The sequence below is a fragment of the Lissotriton vulgaris genome, chromosome 6, assembly GCF_964263255.1.
Source record: "Lissotriton vulgaris chromosome 6, aLisVul1.2, whole genome shotgun sequence".
Taxonomy (NCBI): domain Eukaryota; kingdom Metazoa; phylum Chordata; class Amphibia; order Caudata; family Salamandridae; genus Lissotriton; species Lissotriton vulgaris.
Window position 1 is genome coordinate 1,255,831,556 of NC_141694.1, and position 21,407 is coordinate 1,255,852,962.

A 21,407-nucleotide genomic window follows, 5' to 3' on the forward strand; every position below is an offset into this window, starting at 1 on the left:
AAGGAAGGTTTTTAAGAAAAGATTTACCTGGCGTGACCAAGGGTGTTACAATGGTACCCTGGGGCATCCATTATGTTGGATGTAATTGCCTCACACACCCCGAAGAGTGTCATGCTTCATCATCGGCGGTTGCTCCTCGTCGGGGAGGCGGTGCAACCCCCGACGGGCTCACCTCAAAGAGGGGCTCTTTGGCGGAGATCTTTTTCCAACTGCCTTTTGGTGAAGTGGGGGTATGTGGGCAGGATGGTGTATTCCTATTGAACTGGTTAAAAATGTAGCAAGGGATACCTGAATTACCTTTATTCTGGGGGTCCTCTGGCTACAGTTAAAAGGTGGGGCTAGCTTCCTAGGTGTCTACTAGTTAGGGTTGTGTGACCCTAGAAGAGGCTAGAGGTGCATGTGGTCAACATGTTTCTCGCTAGGGCTATAGTAACCGCGATTCTTCAGGACCAAAGTGAAAACAACAACATGCTAATCTCATATGTGTTGTATTAGTTACCTTAGTGGATCCTCCTATGCCTAATGGTCTTATATTAGAGGCCACATGAGGGATCGGCGGTCTGGTACTCCAGAGTTGAGCCCTTAAAAATTTGGCTTCAGCGCTCCGAGTCCGTGTGTGCAGACCTACCCCTAACCGCCGAGCTCGAGTAGATCAAAGAAATTTGCAGAGTTTTAGTAACTCTGCACTCCGTTTGGCGTGCTGCATTTTCCAAAACGCCGCAATCGCAGCGGAGTAGAGTTCACTGGTGTAGGGAGACTTACCTTACTTCCAAATCGTTGTCCTGCTCCTGCGCCTGGCTCCACTTCCGCTGCCCCGGTTGAATTACAGGAAGAACTGTAGTGCGCATGGCGTACTAAGTGAAGACATGCCTGACCCTATCAAATTCTAGGATAGGGTCAGACATGTCTTCACTCAGTACGCCATGCACATTGCAGTTCTTCCTGTAATTCAACCGGAGCAGCGGAAGCAGAGTGGATCCAGGCCCTGCAGCAGGAGCAGGACACTGATTTGGGAGGAAGGTAGGTCTCTACTCTTTTTCATCTTTTAGGCCTTACTACGTAGGAGGGAGGGCGGGGGGCAGAGGTTTAGCGGGAGGGATGCGGGGGTCCCGGGTGCTTAGCGGGAGGGAGGGCCGGGTGTTTAGAGGGAGTGGAGGGTCGGGGGGCTTTAGCTGGAGGAGGGCGGTTGGCCTGGGCTTCAGCAGGGGTGCAGGGGGGCACTCTGCCAGGCCACAGAACTACGCAATCTCCACCTACCCCTGATAATGACATAGAATCATTAACCATTATTATCATGGAGTGGATCTTACTCAGGGCCTCTGGAATGGGGTGTGAAGCTCGTGGTGGGAAACACTTGTTCACCTCTCACCTCTCTCATCTCAGGCCCCAGTTACCTAAAGCTAGAAATAATGTGCTATAGATTTCTCACCTCTCAAAGCATGGTTCTAAGTGGGTAGAATGTAGACTAGTCTATCCTCCAAAGCCCACTCTCACTAGCCACTAGGATATCATTCCAGCCATATGCTGAACCTATTCCATCCACAAGAGTAAAATTAAAGCCTATTGAGTAGTGCTTAATTTGCAAACGAATAAATACAGGGACCCAAAGTTTTTCTTGGAATCCCACCAACAGCGCTACCAATTGATTTGTAGTAAATTGTATATTGATACTTGTATAGCGCACACTACTCAAACGCAAGGGTCTCAAGGCGCTTGTACAAATACCGCTGTGGAACCCATCCTGGCTTTTCCTGTGAGGCGTCCACTCCTGGGCACCCCCAGGGTGGAGGCCAGGCATTCTTAGCGTTGTGGGGGCCGTTGTGGAGATTAAGCAAGCTATTGCCCAGAGTTGCAGAGTGGGACTCTATGATTAGAATAGGCACCGAGGAGAGAATTATCAGGTTCGTGGAATTTTGAGCCCAAGACCCGCCGAGGCGGGGAATTGAACCCTCGTCCCAGGCTAGACCTCTGCATCAGGGTCTGCCGCTCTAACCATTGAGCCACACTTCACCGTGACTTGATGCCTTTTTCATCCACTGCCATCTATTTCCTGCCCTTTTATCTAAAGCTTGCAGGTTCTTTTTCATCCCTGATTTCTTCATTTATCAGCTGTTCACCGTTATTGTTCCTCCTTACTCCCCTTTTCTGCTTCTCTCTCTTATTCTGGGTCAGTTTGATGAGCATAAACAAGTGCCAGTCCCAAAATATGAGTGCCATTGGGCCCCACATGTAACTATCGGCTCAAATTAAGCCCTGCCTGTGAGGGAGCAAAGTATGAGCTTTTGAGTGAATTGCAGTGGAATGCCTGATTCATCAATTGCTGCAGGTGCTCTGAACTTACTATAGGTTTCACGAGCCCTGAATAAAGACCTCTAGAAACCAAGAATAGGCTTTTCCTATTAAATTTAGTCAGCAACTACCTAAAGGCCAGGTAGGAGGTTGCCCAAGGTTCTATATCACAGCAAGAGGATTTCTAGCCCACTGCAGTGGACTGAACACACCAACCACTAACTGTAGCACTTCCCATATTTGTTACATTTATTTGCTCAGTGGAGCTCAGTAAGCTTGCCCTGCTCCGCCCACACTTACGTAAAAGAAAACAATTGAAAGCACTCTGCATTCCACATCGTGCAAAACACAGGGTTAGTCTGCATATCCTTCAGCACCTTATTAATCCCTACAGTGCCAACAGAGAATTGAGATCCAACAATTTATCCTCACCATCCCCAGAATCAAGGGAGCCAGAGCCGGTGGTCGCTCGTTTGACTATCTTGTTCTAAAACTCTGGAATTCTCTACCCATCAGCCTTAGGACAAACGACTCAAAACCAATTTATATGCCTAAACAGCCCACTATCCTGCATAGCCTGTCAGTGCTGGAAAGCCCGTCTTTGGTAGCCATATGCTCTATAAAAACCCTTGAAACTAATTTAATTGGATCCTAGGTTATTTCTGTGGCAGTGTGGAACCAGTCCTTAGCAGCAGACCATCTGTTATCAACTAAGATAGACTGAGTGCCGACCCATTGACAATATTACTGTAGCAGTTACCAGTGTCAGCTCTCCTCCCTATGCACACTTCATCCCATTCCTCTGAGAGTGAGTCAAACTTCCAAAACACTCTCTGATCAGGCAGATCTTAGTCATTACTAGACAATATCACTTGCACTTCGTACATGCTGATAGTCAGTCCCTCCGAGGCTCTAAGGGGCATATTATCAAGCCTGTGCGCTAAAATTATCGCCGCTTTATCGGCCGAAAACGGCCGATAAAGCGGCGATAATGGGCTTGATAATATGCTCTGTGGAATTCCAATCGAAGCCCATGTTAGATGTCTTCACATCTAACATGTGCTTCGATTGGAATTCGATAGAGCATATTATCAAGCCCATTATCGCCGCTTTATCGGCCGTTTTTGGCCGATAAAGCGGCGATACTTTTAGCGCACAGGCTTGATAATATGCCCCTAAGTCTAAGGCAATATGTACTCACCTTTTTCAATTGAATTCCTGCAGTTATCCCCCCATCTGCAGGCAAGCAGAGCACTGATCTAAATGGTACCATTAGAGGCCAGGCCTTAAGGACACTTTCATCTCCTAACCAAGATCGCTTTTCAAAAGGGAACAATAGCACTTGCAAAGAAATGTATGTATACTTTATGCAGTTTACTTACTTTGTTAATGTCTGCCTCACTTGCTGTGCCTCACACAATCTAAAATGGCCTCTGTAGCGTCAGTGATATGACTGCTCACATAAGGCGACATTGATGGACTACTAAAGTAAACTCTGATGTCAGTTCATATATGGTGCATGGTCTTTGTCTGATAATAGGGGATATTCAAAGCAGGTCAATCTGTGAAAGATACTGATGCTCGAGAATAGTCCATATAATTAACCCTTTCGATGCTCATGACAGAATGGTTCTGTCATGAGCACCAGTGCTCCTGTGCTCATGGTGGGACCATTCTGTAATGTGCACAGGTGCACTAAATCTCTCTGCTGCAAACAGCAGAGGGATTTCCTTTTTTTGGGGGGCCTCGGGAGGTGAGGAAGAGCTTCACCAACCTCCTGAGGCCTGTTTTTTATTTTCAATGCAATGACGATCGCGCGCATGGCGCGCTGACGTCATTACATTGAAAAAGAAAACTGAAACTTAGTTTCAGTTTCATTGTTTCAGTGCTCCTGGTGCTATCTCAGCCCCCCCCCCGAGCACCGAAACACTTGGGAGAGGTATTGTTGGAAAGGGGAGAACCTCCCCTTTCCAATGGTACCCATCGCTAGTGGAACCCTGCTTGTGGGATTGCCCCAGGAGGGTATCCCCAAGCAGGGTTCCACCCACTAGCCACCAGGGAAAGGGGAATGGCCCATTGGGCAAGCGCCTTTGCTCTCCACATTTTATTTTGCCCTAACCACTCTTTCTGCCCTCGGGGACAGAAAGCACCCTAGATGCCAGGGATTATTTGTTTTATTGTTCAGGGGTGGGGGCTGCCAGGAACGGTAATGGCAATGCCCTCAATCTCGCCCCCCAAAAATGCAACAGTTTTTATGCCTCCCCAGGAGGCAGATGAATATATGATTTTTCAACAATTACAAGTTCCACGCATGGCATTACCACGCGAATTTTACATCGCAAGTGGCTTTACCACGCTGGAATTTACAACGAAGGATTGTACCACGGTAGAAACGTCTTACCTGCACGTCTTTCTCCAGCAGCCCCTTACTTCCATCTACCATGGAAACAAGCGTCAAAACACGTCTTCTAAAATAAAAAAAGGACTGTTTTTTTTACGTACACTGCACGTCTTTGGGGGAGGGTCATTCCTTTTACTTCATTAATACCACAGAGCGTTTTTTTTTATTTATCTAACTCGCTCCTTAATTGTTGTTATTTTTTGGGGGGGAGACCCCCCAGCCCCCCCAGCCCCCCTAGCCCCCCTCCCAACCCTCCCCCAGCCCCCCCAGCACGACTGGACGGAATACCACGTCTCCCCCCAACCCACGCTGAACGTACTTTCGTGGTCAAGACGGTCGTGGAAGGCACCCACGTTGAAAAAACGTTTGCGTGGTAAGTGTACCGTGGTAAACGTTATGCGTGGGGATGCCTTCGTAGTAAATGATGTTTCCCGAGGCAGATGGGGGCAGTATCCCTTGATCTGCTTACCGGGTTATGGGGTGGGAAAAAGGCCCACTAGGCACCAGGGTTTATTCATTTTTTGTATACGTAGGGGTGGGGGCTGCCCAGAATGGGCATGCCAATGCCCCACCCCAAAAACGACAGACTTTCTGCCCCCCCCCGGGAGGCAGATGGGGCAATGGCCCCTTATCTGCCCCCCCGGGGGGGGCACCCCCGGGGGGGGGGGGCAGAAAGTCCACTAGGCACCAGGGATTTTTTTTTCTTCAAAGTTCAGGTTGGGGTTGCCCAGAACAGGCATGTGAATGCCCCCCCCCCCCAAAAAAAAAAGCCACACTCATTCTATGCCCCCCAGAGGCAGATGGGGCAGTAGCCCCTGATATGCCTCCTGGGGGGGACAGAACACCCACTAGGCACCAGGGATTTTTTTATTACATAGGGGTGGGGGCTGCACAGAATGGGCATGCCAATACCCCTACCCGAAAAACAATTCGGAACAGTCTTTCTGCCCCCTGGGAGGCAGTTGGGGGAAATAGCCCCTTATCTGCCTCCATGGGCGGGGCTGAAACCCCACCAGGCAATGCAACATTTTATTCAATGGTCAGGGGTATGGGATGTCCAGAATGGGCATGCCAATGCCCCAACCCCCTCAAAAAATGCCAAATTCATTCGGCCCCTCCAGGAGGCAGTTGGGGTCAATAGCCCTTGATTTTCTCCCCAGGCACCAAGGATTACGCTGGCATTTTTGTATCTAGGAGTGGGGGCTGCCCAGAATTGGCATGCCGATGCCCGCCCTAAATTTAAGGTTTGCAGGGGATTTTGGATAGGAAATCTTACAAGCCATACCTCCATGAACTCCCACAGGTGTCTAGTTTTCAAAGATGTCTGGGTTTGGTAGGATTCCCTAGATGGCCACCGAGTGTGGGGCCAAAAACCCAGGTGAGGCCCTTTGCAAAACCATGTGTTTTGTGATAGGTAATTTTTAAATCTCCACAATGCCCTTCCCTGCAGCAGGTACTTGGGCCACCCACACAAGTGAGGTACCATTTTGTATCGGAAGACTTTAAAGAATGCGGGATGGGTGGAAGTTAGTGGCTCCACATAGATCCCAGCTCTTTTCATCACAGACATGTGAAGAGAATTAGGTTTTTTTTCTCCAATGTTTGAGGTTTGCAAGGGATTTTTGGTATTAGAATCTGATGAGAGCCACACAAGTTAACCCATCCTGGATTCTCCTGGGTGTCTAGTTTTCAAAAATGTATAGGGATGGTAAGTTTCCCTAGGTGCCAGCAGAGCTAAGGTTCACAAACCACAATTAGGGACTTTGCCAAAAAATTGTCAGTTTTCACTTTAAAAATGTGGTGTGTCCACTTTGCGTTTTGGCCATTTTCTTGTCTCAGGTACTAGGCCTACCCACACAAGTTTGGGACCATTTTTATTGAGAGACATTGGGAAATGCGTGGTGGGTGAAATTTTGTGGATCGACACAGACTCCGAAAGTTTCCATCACATAATTTCAATCAATCAATCAGGGGTTTATATAGCATGCTACTCACCCATGAGGGTCTTAAGCCGCTGGGTGTGGGGGGGGTGGGAAGACAGCTCCAGATCAGTTGAAGAGCCAAGTCTTGAGGTTCTTCCTGAACGTGTACAGGGTCGGGTAGCGTCTGATGTTCACCGGGAGCTCGTTCCAGGTCTTGGCTGTGATGTAGGAGAAGGCTCTTCCTCCGGTTTTGTTTCTGTGGATGCGGGGGACCTCTGCCAGGGTGAGGTTGGTGAAGCGAAGATTTCTCATGGGTGCATGGAAGGAGGCTCTCTCGTTGAGGTATTTGGGTCCGATGTTGTAGGAGTGAGTGAGGAGTTTGAAAGTGACTCATCTTGACGGGGAGCCAGTGGAGGGTGTGTAGGTGTTGGGACATGTGCTTGAGCCGTGGAGTACCGAGGATGAGTCTGGCTGCGGCTTCTGGATGGCTTGGAATCTGTGTAGAAGAGTTCTGTTGATTCCGGCGTAGAGGGAGTTGCCGTAGTCAAGTCTGCTGGTTATGAGTGCGTGGGTGGCGGTCCTTTTGCAGTCAGAGAGGATCCATTTGAAGGACTTATGGAGGATGCGAAGGCAGTTGAAACTGGTGGAGGCAATGGCGTTGATCTGGCGGTTCATGGACAGGGAGGATTGGAGGATGATGCCGAGGTTCCGGGCGTGGTCAGTGGGGGTGGGTGGGATCCCAAGGGCAGGCAGCCACCAGGTGTTGTCCCAGGCGGTGGAGCAGGGTCCGAGTATGAGGACCTCGGTTGTCTCTGAGTGGAGCTTCAGACAGCTGTCCTTCATCCAGGTTGCCACGTTCTTCATTCCTTCCTGAAAGCAGAGTCTAGCGTCTTCAGGATTTTTCAAGAGGGACAGGATGAGCTGTGTGTCATCAGCGTAGGATAGGATGCTGAGCCCATGCTGTCTGACGATGGTGGCGAGGGGGGCCATGTAGATATTGAAGAGCGTAGGGCTGAAAGATGATCCCTGGGGTACCCTGCTGGTGATATCAGTGGGTTCGGAGCAGAAGGGTGGGAGTCTGATCCTCTGAGTTCAGCCGGAGAAGAAGGATTGGATCCAGTCTAGGGCGGCTTGTATCCCTGCATCGTGAAGTCTGGCTGTGAATGTGCAGTGTGACACAGTGTCGAAGGCTGCGGAGTGGTCTAGCAGGATGAGGGCCGCTGTGTGTCCCTGGTCCAGTAGCATGCGGATGTCATCAGTGGTGGCTAGAAGGGTGGTCTCGGTGCTGTGGTTGCTGCGGAATTCAGACTGGGAGGCATCTAGGATGGAGTTATCAACAAAGGCGGTCAGTTGGGTGTTCACGAGTCTCTCTGTGACTTTGGCAGTGAAGGGGAGAAGCGAGATGGGCCAGTAGTTTTTCAGGTCTGCAAGGGATTCTGGGTAACAGAACCTGGTGACAGCCACACAAGTCACCCCCTCCAGTGTTTCCCTATGGGTCTAGTTTTAAAAAATGTATAGGTTTGCTAGGTTTCCCTAGGTGCCGGCAGAGCTAGGGTTCAAAATCCACAACTAGGCACTTTGCAAAAAAAAGGGTCAGTTTTTACAGTAAAAATGTGGTATGTCCAAGTTGTGTTTTGGGCCGTTTCCTGTCGCGAGCACTAGGAATGAGGAACATGTGTTTTATGTGACAAAGTTTGAAGTTTGCAAGGGATTCTGAGTTACAGGACCTGGTGAGAGCCACACAAGCCACCCTCTCCTGAATTCCCCTGGGTGTCTAGTTTTCGAAAATGTATAGGTTTACCACGTTTCCCCAAGTTCACAATCCACAGCTAGGCACTTTGAAAAAAAAAGAGTCCGTTTTCACTGTAAAAATGGGCTGTGTACACGTTACGTTTAGGCCTACCGCCACAAGTGAGGTATGATTTCTATCAGAAGACTTTGGGGAATGTGAGTTGGGTGGAATTTTGTGGATCCGCGTAAATTCCAGAAATGTTCCTCACAGAAATGTGCGGAAATTGTATTTTTTGCAACAAATTTTGAGGTTTGCAAGAGATTCTGGGTAACAGAACCTGGTGATAGCCACACAAGTCAACCCTCCTGGATTTCCCTGCGTGTCTAGTTTTAAAAAATGTATAGGTTTGCTAGGTTTCCCTAGGTGTCGGCAGGCCTAGGGTTCAAAATTCACAGCTAGGCACTTTGAGAAAAAAGGGTCATTTTCACTCTAAAAATATGATGTGTGTCCACTTTGCATTTTGGCCTGTTTCCTGTGGCGGGCACTAGGCCTACCCACATGAGTGAGGTACCATTTTTATTGGAAGGCTTTGGGGAATTCGGGGTGCATGGAATTTTGTAGATCCATGCAGCTTCCAGAACTTCCCATCACAGAAATGTGGGGAAATTGTGTTTTTTTTCAAAGTTTGAGGTTTGGAAAGGATACTGGGTAACCGAACCTGGTGAGAGCTGCACAAGTCTCCACTTCCTGGATTCCACTGGGTGTCTACTTTTTAAAACTGTACAGGTATGCTAGAATTCCCTAGGTTCCAGCAGAGCTAGGATTCAAAATCCACAGCTAAACACTGTAAAAAAAAGAGTACGTTTTTTCTGTAAAAATGTGGTGTGTCCACATTGCATTTTGGCCCCTTCGGGCACTAATCCTACCCCCTCAAGTGAGGTACCATTTTTATGGGGAAACTTAGAGGAACACAAATTTGTAGAGCAACTGATATTCCGTATTGAGTTTGTATGCATTTCTGCCTTTCAAATGTAAGACAATGTGTAAAAAAGATGTCACTTTGAAAAATGTCCTATAATTCACATGCTAGTATAGGTTTCCACAATTTAGGAGATGTGCTAATGGCTACTGCTTCTAAACTCTATATTTTGTTCCCATTTTGGAAATACATAGGTGTCCTTGATACCTATTTTTCACTCTTTATATTTTACCAAATGAATTGCTATATACCCGGTACACAATGAAAAACCATTCAAAGACCCAGCTCAGTTATTAGCTCTGGGTTCCTCTGGTCCTTGGTGAATGTTGGAACTGGCCCTTTTTGCAGGGTTATCCCCAAACTTTTTGCTTCTTCCTCCCTTATTTTTCCTGACCTGTGGATGTTGGCAATAGGACTCTGGGCACTTTACCACTGCTGATCAGTGCTAAAGTGCATATGCTCTCTGTGTAAATTGTTATTGTGATTGGATATACATGGTTGGCATATATGTATTACCAAGAAGTCCCTAGTAAAGTGCACTGAGTGTGCCAGGGCTGGTGATGAAAAAAATGCTACTAGTGGGCCTGCAGCACTGATTGTGCCACCCACATAAGTAGCCCTAAAATGGTGTCTCAGGCCTGCCACCACAGTGCCTGTGTGCAGTCTGTGAACTGTCATGTCCTCTTGGTCCGTGTCCCCACTGAACAGGCCTAACCTTTCCCTTTCTGTGCACATTCGTCACCCCTATGGAAGGCCCAAGGTACCCCCTTAGGCAGAGTGCAGTGTATGTGAAAGGTAGAGCATGTACTTGTGCAGGTGACATGCTCTGGTAATGAATTACAGCCATTTTCGTTTTTCACAGCTGCAAGGCTATCTTGCTCCATAGGCTATCATGGGGGATGCTGGCTACAGTGGCTACCAGCATATCTTCCCATAGGAACAAGATAGGACATAAAAGTCTAGTATCCCTGAACTCAGAATTTAATAACACATCTTTTAGGAAAGGTTGTTTTTAAATCCTGTTTTTGAGAACAGCACTTTTAGAAAGTCGCTGTTCTCTTGTCTGACCTTTCTGTGTGCCTTGGCCTGTTTGTGAATGGACTGTCTGGTTTGAGAGTGACAGGGGCTGGGGATTCCCCAGGAGGCTGGCTGAGTCAACCCTAGGCTGAAATACTGCATTTGCAACTTGAGTGATGGGAGGAGATTGTACCTGGGCCTAAATAAGGCTGTGCCTACCGTCCACAATGCTGGCTCCACCTCCTGCCGGGAGGCTGACGACCCTGCCCCTCACTCTGAAAGGAAAGGAGAAGCTAGGAAAACAAAATGCTCGAGGAACACCCAGAACTGGTTCCGACCGGGCTCAGGGCCCACTTGTACTAAGAGAATTAAGACTTTTAGGGGTATAAGTACAGGACCGCTGACAACAGAAAAATAGATCATCCTGGAATGAAGAAGGAAGACTGTCCTGCTGTTGCTCTGCTGGACTGACCGACTGTTGCTTTGCTGCCAAGGAGAGGAGAAGGACTTTGCTTTGTGCTGAGTCCCCTGTCTTGAAGGAATCTCCAGGGGCCTTAGAAGAGCTGGCTCCCTGTTCTGAAGTCCCAGGAACAAAAGGACTTCACCCCCAGCTTCCCTAAACTCTACTGAGAAAGTTCTGTCCTTCCTCCTTGAGTGCATGGCCCATGTGTGGTGCCTCTAGAAGTTGTACCTGTGTTGGGAAGCTGGAAACCAAGCTTTTAAAGACTTTCTGCAAGTTTTGTTGCATCGCTCGCTTGCAGAGCACATCCCCAACAGTGCGAGGAAATTCCCGCCGCTACGAAGGTCGAGATCGTCGCAGCGCCTGTTGCCGCTGCCAGAGCCGTTGCATCCTTCGTTTGCGGGACGCACCAGACCGGTGTAGGAAGATTACCATCGCTGCGAGTGTCGTCGCGGAGCCTGTCGTCCCAGGGTGAGATTGCCGCACCACTTGCTTGCGGACCGCATCACGTCGCTGCGAGTGTCGTCGCAGAAGCCATCGCATAGAGGAGCTGCGAGAGAGAGATCACCGCTGGTCCATGCATCGTCACCCTGGAGATCGTCGCAACTCCAAAGATCATCGCATCGTGCCTTTGTGAGAGAAAACTTCTCACGGAACCTACGCATCCAAATCCATACAACTCCGCCTTCCTCCCCATACAGACCGGATTAGTCGCAACCCGCCCGCTGCTGCTGCGGGGTTGTCGCATCGCCTCCCCAGGGTCTCAGGAGCAACGCATCGCTTGTTTTCCACTGCACCAGCTTCTGCTTTGGAACTTTGTCACATTCAAAAGGTACTATTGGTTAAATGTGACGCAACTGTGAACTTTTCATGCAACTGTGGATTATTTTATCGCAACCTTAAGAACTCTTTTGCAACCATATTTTTGAACTGTGTATGTTGGATTTTTGTTGTTTTGGTCTTGTGTAGTATAGATTAAATACCTTTATTTTTCTAAACTGTTGTGGAGTCAGTTTGATGTGTTTTCACTGTGTTACTGTGAGTGATGGTACAAACACTTTAAACATTGCTTTTGGATAAGCCTGACTGCTTGTGCCAAGCTACCAAGGGGGTGAGCAGAGGTTATCTAAAGATTGTTTCCTCCTTACCCTGCCTAGAAGCAAGGGTCCCTATTTGGACAGTGGTACCTACCTCTGCCAACTAGAGACCCCCAGTTCTAACAGTGAACCTACAAGTCCTATATATCCCCACAACCTGAAGGGTCCAGTGGATTTAACGGTATATTGCTGTAAAGAAATCTGAAATACATAGAAGATGTTACAGGTGAAAACGTTGGCACAAATAGCTGTTTTTTTTAATCTCATTTTCAATTTTTCTTATTTTCAACTATTAGTTTCTATCAAAAATAAACCTTGAAAGATCTACACAAATTACCCCTAGCTGTATTCAGAAATGTGTCTACTTCAGAAATGTATAGTTTTCCAGGATCCATTATTTCTTCCAATTCTATTTTTACCACTAACTGGAATGAGGTTGGTGCACAAAAAGTCGCAAAAATAGGATATGTCCCAGTAAAATGCCCAAACTGTTAAAACGTATGGGTTTTCTGACAAAATTCTCTCTGTTCCTCAAAGCTGGGAAGATGGAGATTTGAGTACCACAAACTGTTTGATGATACCATTTGCAGGGGAAAGAACTGATGCTTTCTTCTGCAGCACTTTTTCCCACAAAAAAGAAAATAAATGTGCTTTGCTGTCTTTTGGCTAATTTTGGGACCCCTCCAGGGGAATCCACAAACCCTGGGTATCTTTAAAATTCCAATGATGTTGAAAGAAAAGGACGCAAATTTGGCATGGATACCTAATGTTGACAAAAAGTTACAGGGGCCTAAGCGCGAGCTACCCCATATAGTAAAAAAAAGGCTTATAACCAGGGGGATGGTGGGGTAGACCTAATAGCTAAGAGGTTAAGGCTTTTGTCTGCCATCACTTGCGATTTCCTCAAAGCAATATTGATGGTACTGGAGCATTTATGATCACCTTTTGACTTAGGCAGAGTGCCATGGGTGACTGAAGAGGTTTGAAATAGAATGCAAATGCTGCTGTGGGCTGAAATTAAAATGTTACAACTGCATTGCACCACGTGGATGCCTTACTGTCCAGGCATTTTCAAAGGAAGAACATTTTAAGTGAATTAATGCACATATCAGTGGAGGAAAAAGCTGCATAGTACACCCTCAGCACCCCTCTTTCTCACTTGCCATCAATATGTTGATGTTACCTACGTCCTCCAAAGAGCTAGGCTTTTCTTCTTCACAGCATGATTCTCGCTACCCACGAACCCTTTCCTAGTCTTTACCTTTATTTCTGGCTCAATGGGCTTCTCACATACCATCAGTCTATTTTCTATTCTAAATCTATTCATAGTAAACAAATTAATTAGGCTGCATTTTACTCAAAATATTTTTTTAGACTGTGCCAGATTTGCTATAAGTAATGACTGGTTTTCTCCTCCAAAAATAGTCAGGTGTCTTCTTACACATGGATAAATACTTCTTTACTTTAGATCCTTATTTATGTACCAAAGGAAATGATAAAGCTAAAGGGAAAAAGACATGTACATCACCTAAAAAAATTCAATTTTTTTCTTTGTAATTTCCATATTTTCCTAATCATTGCCTTCATACCTCCCTAGTTAGCTAAGTATATAACACACTCTGCTGGGCCTGCCAGACTTTCTGCTGCAGAAGTTGCAAAGCCAAATCTTGCTGTCAGGCAGTACCATATGGGGCAGACAGAACGGTCAAATTTGATTTTGTGTAATTCTGTGGGATTACATTAAAATTCTGCGGAATTCAGCAATGGAGCGAAGTATGCATGTGCTGCTATTTTCTTAGTGCTAAATGCACCCTCACAACCAAAAATGGATGTGAGGATGCTCTAAGAAATAGCGCTGCCAAATACCAAATTCACTGCAGTACCTTCCCATTGGTGCCACTGTCAAATACTCGGAGTACATAAGCCTTAAATACTCTGAGTATGTAAGGGCACCAAGGGGTATGCACATCAGTGAAGTCAGTGGTTTTTAAACAGGGACAGAAGAGGGAGCTGTCCCTCTATGTTTAAAAATAACTGCAGATTAAAGTTTGACTGCTGATCATTAAACATACAAGGTGACTAAATTGAATTGCTTGGTTGGTTGTAGAGTAACTGAGTCCATGGATAGGTGGTTCGATGAAATTACATGCATATGAATGGATGAAGAGGCTAGTGCCGTGTGTGGGATAAGTAAGTCTGAGGTTGAATGTGGCAGTGTGCAGGGGCATGGGTAGGCTGCGATGAAGTGGGAACCCAATTGTATGGAGACATCTGGGTGGAGGAATCAGAGCTTAAAGAGTAAGTTGTGGTGGTAAAGTAGGAGAAGGCTGCACAAAATCACTGCATGATGGAACACTGAGCAAAGAAGGGAGCACCTTACCAGGTTGAAGTGATACTGAGGGGTTGGGTAGCTGGTCATCTTTTGCTGCTGGGCCATGTAGCCCCAGACCAAATTTCTTATCTGCACCAGTTCTTCAGCTGCAGTGTAATTGAGGCTTTTTCCCTTGCTGCATGATTATCGCTGACCTGGAACACCCTTCTTTGTCTTTCCCTTGATGTCTGGATAAATGGTTACTCATTACTCCTGTTACCTTCCCCTGAAATGTTTCTTCCGGCATACCAACAATGTAATTTCCATTTTTAACCTGTTTACACTAAATAAATAATTGGGCTACACATTACCCAAACTATTTTTTAGGCATTGTGCCAAATTTGCTAAAAGTAATCATTGATCATCTCACAAAGTGGTCAGACTTAAACATAAGCGGTCTTCCCACTTAGACGATCACCTGTAGGCTGCACACCAGTAAAAAGCAAAATGTCTTTCATTGTGGAGCTAAAGAGACTGTATGTGTGTGGATAGAGGATATTGCCCTTGAACTGAATCTTGCCTAATGCTTGTTCGCTATCTTCACAGCAAGAACCCAGCCCTGCCACACTTGAAGTGGAATAGACCAGGGGCCAGATGTATGACCTTTTTTAGCGGCCCCAAACGCGGAATCGGCCCGTTTGTGACTTCAAAAAAAGGTGGTGGTGTACAAACGCTATTTTGCGAGTCAGTGACTCGCAAAATAGTGTTTGCAAGTTGCTATTAGGAAGGGGCATGCCAAGGGCGTCCCTCCCTAATAGCGAGTCATAATGATATGTACCATTGTTTTCCAACCGCATTTGTGTTTGCAAAACACTTGCAGTTTACAGCCTACTTCAAGTAGGTGGTAAGCCACTCCCAAATGGAATAAATTTGGAAAAAAAAGTTGCTTATTAAAAATTCAAACACAGACATTGGGGTCTGGTGTCCCCAACAGGCCACCATCCCTGTGTTTGCAGACAATACCCAATAATTCACTAATTGCGACCTGCCTCTTGAATATTAATGAGGCCGGTACCTTGCGACCCAATTGAAAATCGCAAATAGTTTCACAGACACTGTTGTACATTCTACTTTGTGAGTCGCAAAACGTCGCAATTTGCGATTCGCTAAAGAGAATGGTCGTACATCTGGCCCCACAAGCCTTGTCCCTTATGATAGTGAAAGTCAAAGAATAAGTGAGAGGTAATCAGTGGATAGGGAATTAGCTTGTTTTTTAAATGTTTCCATGCTAGCTGTAATGGAATGGCCTAGATCAATATTTATTTACAATATTTCACCACTGGATATTATAAAACCGAATTATCCCTCATCCCATCTTTTTTCCTTAAGGGTAACTATAGAGTGATCAAAGAAGCCAGTTTTAGGCACCCAGATCAGATTCCAAATCCATTGCCAACTTAAGCCACCTACAGTTGCCACATTGATGTCATCTCCATCCCTCCTAGCCCACTCTGGGTGCTTCATGTTTATGCCATGATTGCAAATGGTCAGGAATCTCCTCTTTTGTGTCTTTTCATCTTACCTCCTGCATCTTCTTTATGGCTCTCTGCACAGAAGGAAACAGTTTCTGAGTTTTCCTTACAAATAGCAAAGACATATTTTGCATGACCACTCCCCAGAAACTTCAAAAACGCAATTTTCAGGTTTTATTCGATAGATGGGCTTTCTAAAGCTTTCTTGCCATGCATTAAAGCATCAGCCCTATGCACAGAAAACAGCCTCACGAAACTGAATTCCGTTTTCTACGTAATTATTCATTCCTCTCTGATAGTTTTAAGAATATGCTTTGGTCCCGAAGTACATCTATAGGTTGTTATTTCGAAAGTAGATAACATTACAATAGGAGAACTACAGCTAGGTAAAAATAAAGGGCTCTGTTTTAGCTGTTGGGAGTTATCTTGCCTGATTCTTTTTTCGGACTCTTCACAGTTGCCAGACTTACGCACCTCAGATGGAAAACAAGAGAGCAGCATCGCATTGGTGTGTCGCCTTATAAATCACACTTCAGGAAGGCAGAGGGTAAGTGATCAGTGGACATGCCCATGTGTGAGTGTTTCCTTTTTCCCCACCCAGTGCATGCTGTTACAATTCTCTATCAGTGAAATGTCTTTAACCCCTTGTATGCTGATGACGGAACCGCTCCGCCATCAGCTGCGGTGGCGCTGTGCTGATGACAGAGCGGTTCCATCATGGCCCTCCCGCCGCTCATGCGCGGCGCGAATTCCGCGCCTGCGCTGAGCGTTCTATTGAGTGGGCGGGGCTATGACAGAACCGCTCCGTCATAAGCACAGCGCAACCGACACTGGTGACGGAGTGGTTCCGTCACCAGCATGCGCCCGCCGCTCTTCCGCCCCGTCCCCTTAGCACTGCGGCGGAATAGCTGCCGTAGTGAAGGGGTTAAATCTTCTGCAAACTTTTATACCCTCCCCCCCAAATGATCAAATCTCTAAACTATTGCTTTCTCATTCTGAAAATGCTATTAAGTACTAAGGGGAAAATCTACTTTTCATGCAGCGCAGAGCGACAAGCAAAGTTACTGGGGTGTGTTGCGTGGAAGGGAGAGAGCTGGACAGTGTCACAACTACACAGATAGTGCACTGCTGCCATTTTCCCAAGTTCTTGTTCTCCTTAAGGTTGCCTAGCGCCATGCAGAAACTTTTTTACCGAAATTAAAAACCTCCAGTACAAAATACTTTGCTTAGACTTACTTCTAAACTTTGCCACTTTGTACATGTTCTTTATACACATGCAATGAGCGAACAGTTTGGAGAAAAAAGTATTTCTCATGGAGGCATATTTTTTTAATGTAAACCCCTGTCTACCTCTGTTAGTAGATGGGGCTCTGTGTTAAATTCCTTGGGTAATTACATGGGAACGCCCATGTAACACCCCTTGACATAAATTAATGCAAAGTAACACAAACAGCTACTTTGCATTATTCTTAGTCAACCTTCCTCACAAATAAACGTTTGCACTGAAAATTGAAAACTTTATCAAGACTTTGCACCGGTGCTCATCTCTTTTTGTGACTTTGCACCAACACAAAGCCTTGATAAATCTGACCCTACATTCTTATTTTATCTAACTCAAACCAATGTTGTCTCCATCCACCTAGCCCTAGATAACCACTTAATGCTGACACCATGATTCTTGAAAAACTTTTATGTTTATTTGTTTAGTTAAGCACTCACTTCATGTCAACTGTTTCTAGGCTTCCGCAAGACACATGTTGTATGGGGATGACTGTTATTTCATGACATTCTTATTGTTTCTAATTGCATTGATAAGTGGTTGTTCAAGCAAGCAATAATTTGATGAAGGTTAGTTTTGATTCCTGATGGTCAGGTTACTAGTAGTATTATTAGTGTGTGGGCGGAGGATATTGAAAAATTGACAGCCAGTGACTCTGAAGTGTGTTCTACAATTGGCTCCAGTAACCACTAAACGGTTGATTGCTTTGAATCTTAGATGGTAAGCTGGTGGTGTATGATTGTATTCTGTAGGTATAAGGGTGTTGAAACTTAACCCTTTCCCTGCTGCCATCGGCCATTGGCCGACGGCAGCACTACCTTCACAGTGCTGCCGTCGGCCTATGGCCGACGCGGCCCCGCCCGCGCACGGAAACGTCTGCACCACGGCGGAATTACCGCCGCGGTTAACGGATTAAAGGCAGTTGAAGGTTAGGCAAAGTGAGACTATTTTATTGAGACGTGATTGGTCTATGCTTTTGTATGTGGAAAAAGTGTGAATGGTAAACATTGAACGGCAAGTTTCCGTTTTTCATAGTACTTTGGTTTGGCAGGGGGAGTGATGTACAGGAAATAGCCGTAGTCACATTTACTGATGTTTCTACCTCCAGAGGTGGTATTTTTTGGGATGAGGGGCAAGGTTTTTTTGAGACGCTATATTTAGTAGAAAGTGGTATTGACCACTGCTTTTGTCAGTTGAGACTGGGGTTTGTGGCTATATAAAGACTATGACCCTGACTTTGGTTTTCATGGAACAATGTCTCCAAAGAAGGTTGGGAATCAGAGTGCCAGTATTTTGTAAGGGAGATGTGGTGTCTCAGCACCTGGATTTCTATTTTGGAGCCAGGGTGTGTCAGGCTGCTCGGAGTCATCCACATCTGTATTGCTTTGAGGTCTTCTTTCAAATTCATGAGTTGCTTCCTGTGACCTGCAAGTAAATCTACAAGTCATCATCTTAGGAGTGGAAGGTAAGGCTCTGTCTTTTAGGTCAGAATGAAGGATGATGCAGTACTCTTCATGTTACCTCGCAGGGTGGGAGATTTCAAACAACTGGAGCGGAGTGGTCAATGATATGTGCAACAGACCGGTGATAGTGTAGCTGAATCTCACAAGCTGACCCAGATATCCACTGGTGAAGTTTCTGTTCCATGTTTTAAGCAGATTTATTGTAATGGAAAAATGAATTCCTTATTCATTTTAAATAATGGGAAAGGTTGTCAGTTTTTGCCCTCATATTTTGTTGCAGAGGGTGTTGCATTAACGAGCCCCCGGTTACTGAATGAGTTTTAATTTTCCTTGTTAGTGTGATTGCTTATGAATTATGTAAGATAATATCGCTCATGCATCAGAATGATCATTTCTGAAGGAGAAAAATCAATGGAAAGAGTTGTAAACACTAAACATTGAAGGAAAACATTCAATTGCTTCTGAGTGGGGCTTTCATTGCCTGTAAGGAAGAAATCCATTCTACTGTGGTTCATTAGTGCCTAGGGTGTTATAAGTTTCAGTGTGAGCATGTAATTGGCTGGTGACAGCTTGTCCAGCAATGGTATCTTCCATCCCTTTAATTTCCAACCACTGGCCTACCCACATGGCTGGGTCCAAGCTGGGGTGTGACCAAAATAACGATCGATTTAACACAGATCTTTGTGACTGGGGGTGAATGTTTGCATTGTTCAGCATTCCGTCCATCATTTGTTCCATTTGCCTACCCAATTAAGCAGTCATATGAATGCTTATGTGCTAGAAACTCAACTGACATTGTACAGGTTTACTTCACTACATACAATCTAAAGTGGGTTCTGGAAACAAAATGGTAACAGAGAGTCTACTGAAGCTTACAATTCTTCTGCAGCTTATGCAGAGCAAACCGGGGAGACTAGAGAAAAGAACATGATGTTTGGGGTGGGTAACATGCTTATTGACAGGGGCACAATACTTTGACTGAGTGTTTCCCTTATTCTCTTTTTTGTGTCTTTGCAGCACTCACTGTGGCATGGCACATCGGGAATGTTTCAGAGGAGCAGCCCTATTCTTTTAAACCAGATCTATTACGTTTCTGAGAGAGAAAGGGTAAGCAACAGGGAATATCAATGGAGGGGTGTGAGCCATATGGTTGAGTATTTATTTGACCCCCCACATGCATGGTTTGTTGTTGTCCTTCAAAATGGGTGTCCAATATCCATCTGCATCCTATACTGCCTGCCCCTCCCCCTACAGAACTGATGTGTCTAATCTCAAAACTAAAATGGCTCCATGACAATCCTGTTAACCTCATTGACATCTCCTCCATCCTTCCAAGCCCTGTGTATTTAGCTGATCTTTACATCAGTTCTCGCCTTCCAGTGCCCACTTCTTCCCCATAATCCCACATGATAGACTGATTTACTGACTTTGCAGGTTATGTTGAGGTTTGTGTTTATATTACAGATGGATGGTGAAACCTTATTTTACATATGTATTGTTTATACATCATTTAAAAAGCACCAGAGAAGGTTCAACTAATCTTAATCCATAATTGCCTTTTTGGAGAAAAAAACCTATTTCTACACTATCTGTTATACTACTGTAATAAACTATGGAGCAAAATGGCTTTATCTCAAACATACTGTGATAATTTCCATTAAAAAAGTTGTGAGAACATATGATCTTTACAAAGAGAAAAATTGTGTGGAATCAGTTTTCACTAGTGCAAATTTCTGTGGCATGGCACTGAGTCTTTAGCACTTTCTGAGATTAGAAAAGTAAGCTGCTGAATCATGAGATTGTATCTCAGCCCATCCCAAACCTTTCAGGCCCTTATCACCCTGACATTACCTTGTAACTACCAATAATCCTTGCTTCAGGCTTGACTAGCTACTCCAGAACAGGGCTTAGTCTTTGACTTCTGGGAAGCGTATTCCTGGTTTTATGTGGATAAACAAGAACTACAAATCCCAGAGTGGAAAGTCAAAACCCACACCATTGCAGTTGGTTATGCATGGATCTGGGAAACTTGGCAAGGAGCTCGGAAACCTGGGGAGCTCGGCTGTGCAGGGTCTACACTGTAATAGCATAAGCTTTGGTCCTGAGTTATTGTGCAACTGAGCACTTCATAACAATCATAAGAATTCAGGACAAATGTTAACACTTATCCTGTTTTTTACTTGAGCTGGAGGTGTACTGCAAGCCACATTACTTATAATACCTGTATGTATTGAAACGTAGATAATGTAATTGTTCAATGCAGTTTATGAATCACTATTGCTGTTTGGTCATGATTAGCTTATGTTAAGGGTTCAAGTTACCTATAAATGTAAAAATGTTTTCCATTGTTCTTTAACTCCCAACTGAATTGTATATTTATATATGTGTATCTCTTTCTTTTCCAGGCAACACAGCCTTTTCTCCCAAAACTAGTCAACTTCTTGAAAAAGAATGCTACACAGATAACTAACACTATTGCCAATATTCTTTTTGGATAATAAAAATAAGACTGCCAAGTGCATATTGTAAAATAAGAAAGAATGTCAAGGACCTTATTGAAAAATAAAATAGTTTGTTGCTGTCTACATGTGATTTGTGCAGCAGATTCAATTTGATGTGTGACTTCATCTTGTGTAATGTTGCCCACCCTAGCTGTGCACTGTACATACACTTACTGACAAAGTATTTGAATAACAGAGGAAGTTGATGAAAATTGTTTATGCTTTTGAAGAACACTTTTGGTTAAAGTATTGTTCCTGATATATGCCAGATCCAGTAAGTGGAATGACAGCCAAAAGGCTGGGCATAGTTCCTTCTAAAATGACATATATAGTGAACAAACTGTGCTAGTACAACAGAAGGTGGCTATCATTTGTTTGTGTGGCTATGTGCAGTGCACGGCTACGTCAAGTGTAGTACTCTTGC

At 45.2% G+C, this 21,407-nt stretch overlaps 1 protein-coding gene across 1 annotated transcript in view; it reads left to right on the plus strand.

The window, feature by feature from the left end:
• Positions 1–20,980, plus strand: part of LOC147708718 (uncharacterized) — a 202,925-nt gene extending 181,945 nt beyond the window's left edge. The window contains exons 14-16 of the mRNA XM_086925388.1: positions 16,198–16,287; positions 19,500–19,589; positions 20,888–20,980. Of these exons, the coding sequence (XP_086781514.1) occupies positions 16,198–16,287; positions 19,500–19,589; positions 20,888–20,980 (273 nt within the window). The remainder of the gene's footprint in view (positions 1–16,197; positions 16,288–19,499; positions 19,590–20,887) is intronic.
• The last annotated feature ends 427 nt before the right edge of the window (positions 20,981–21,407 follow it).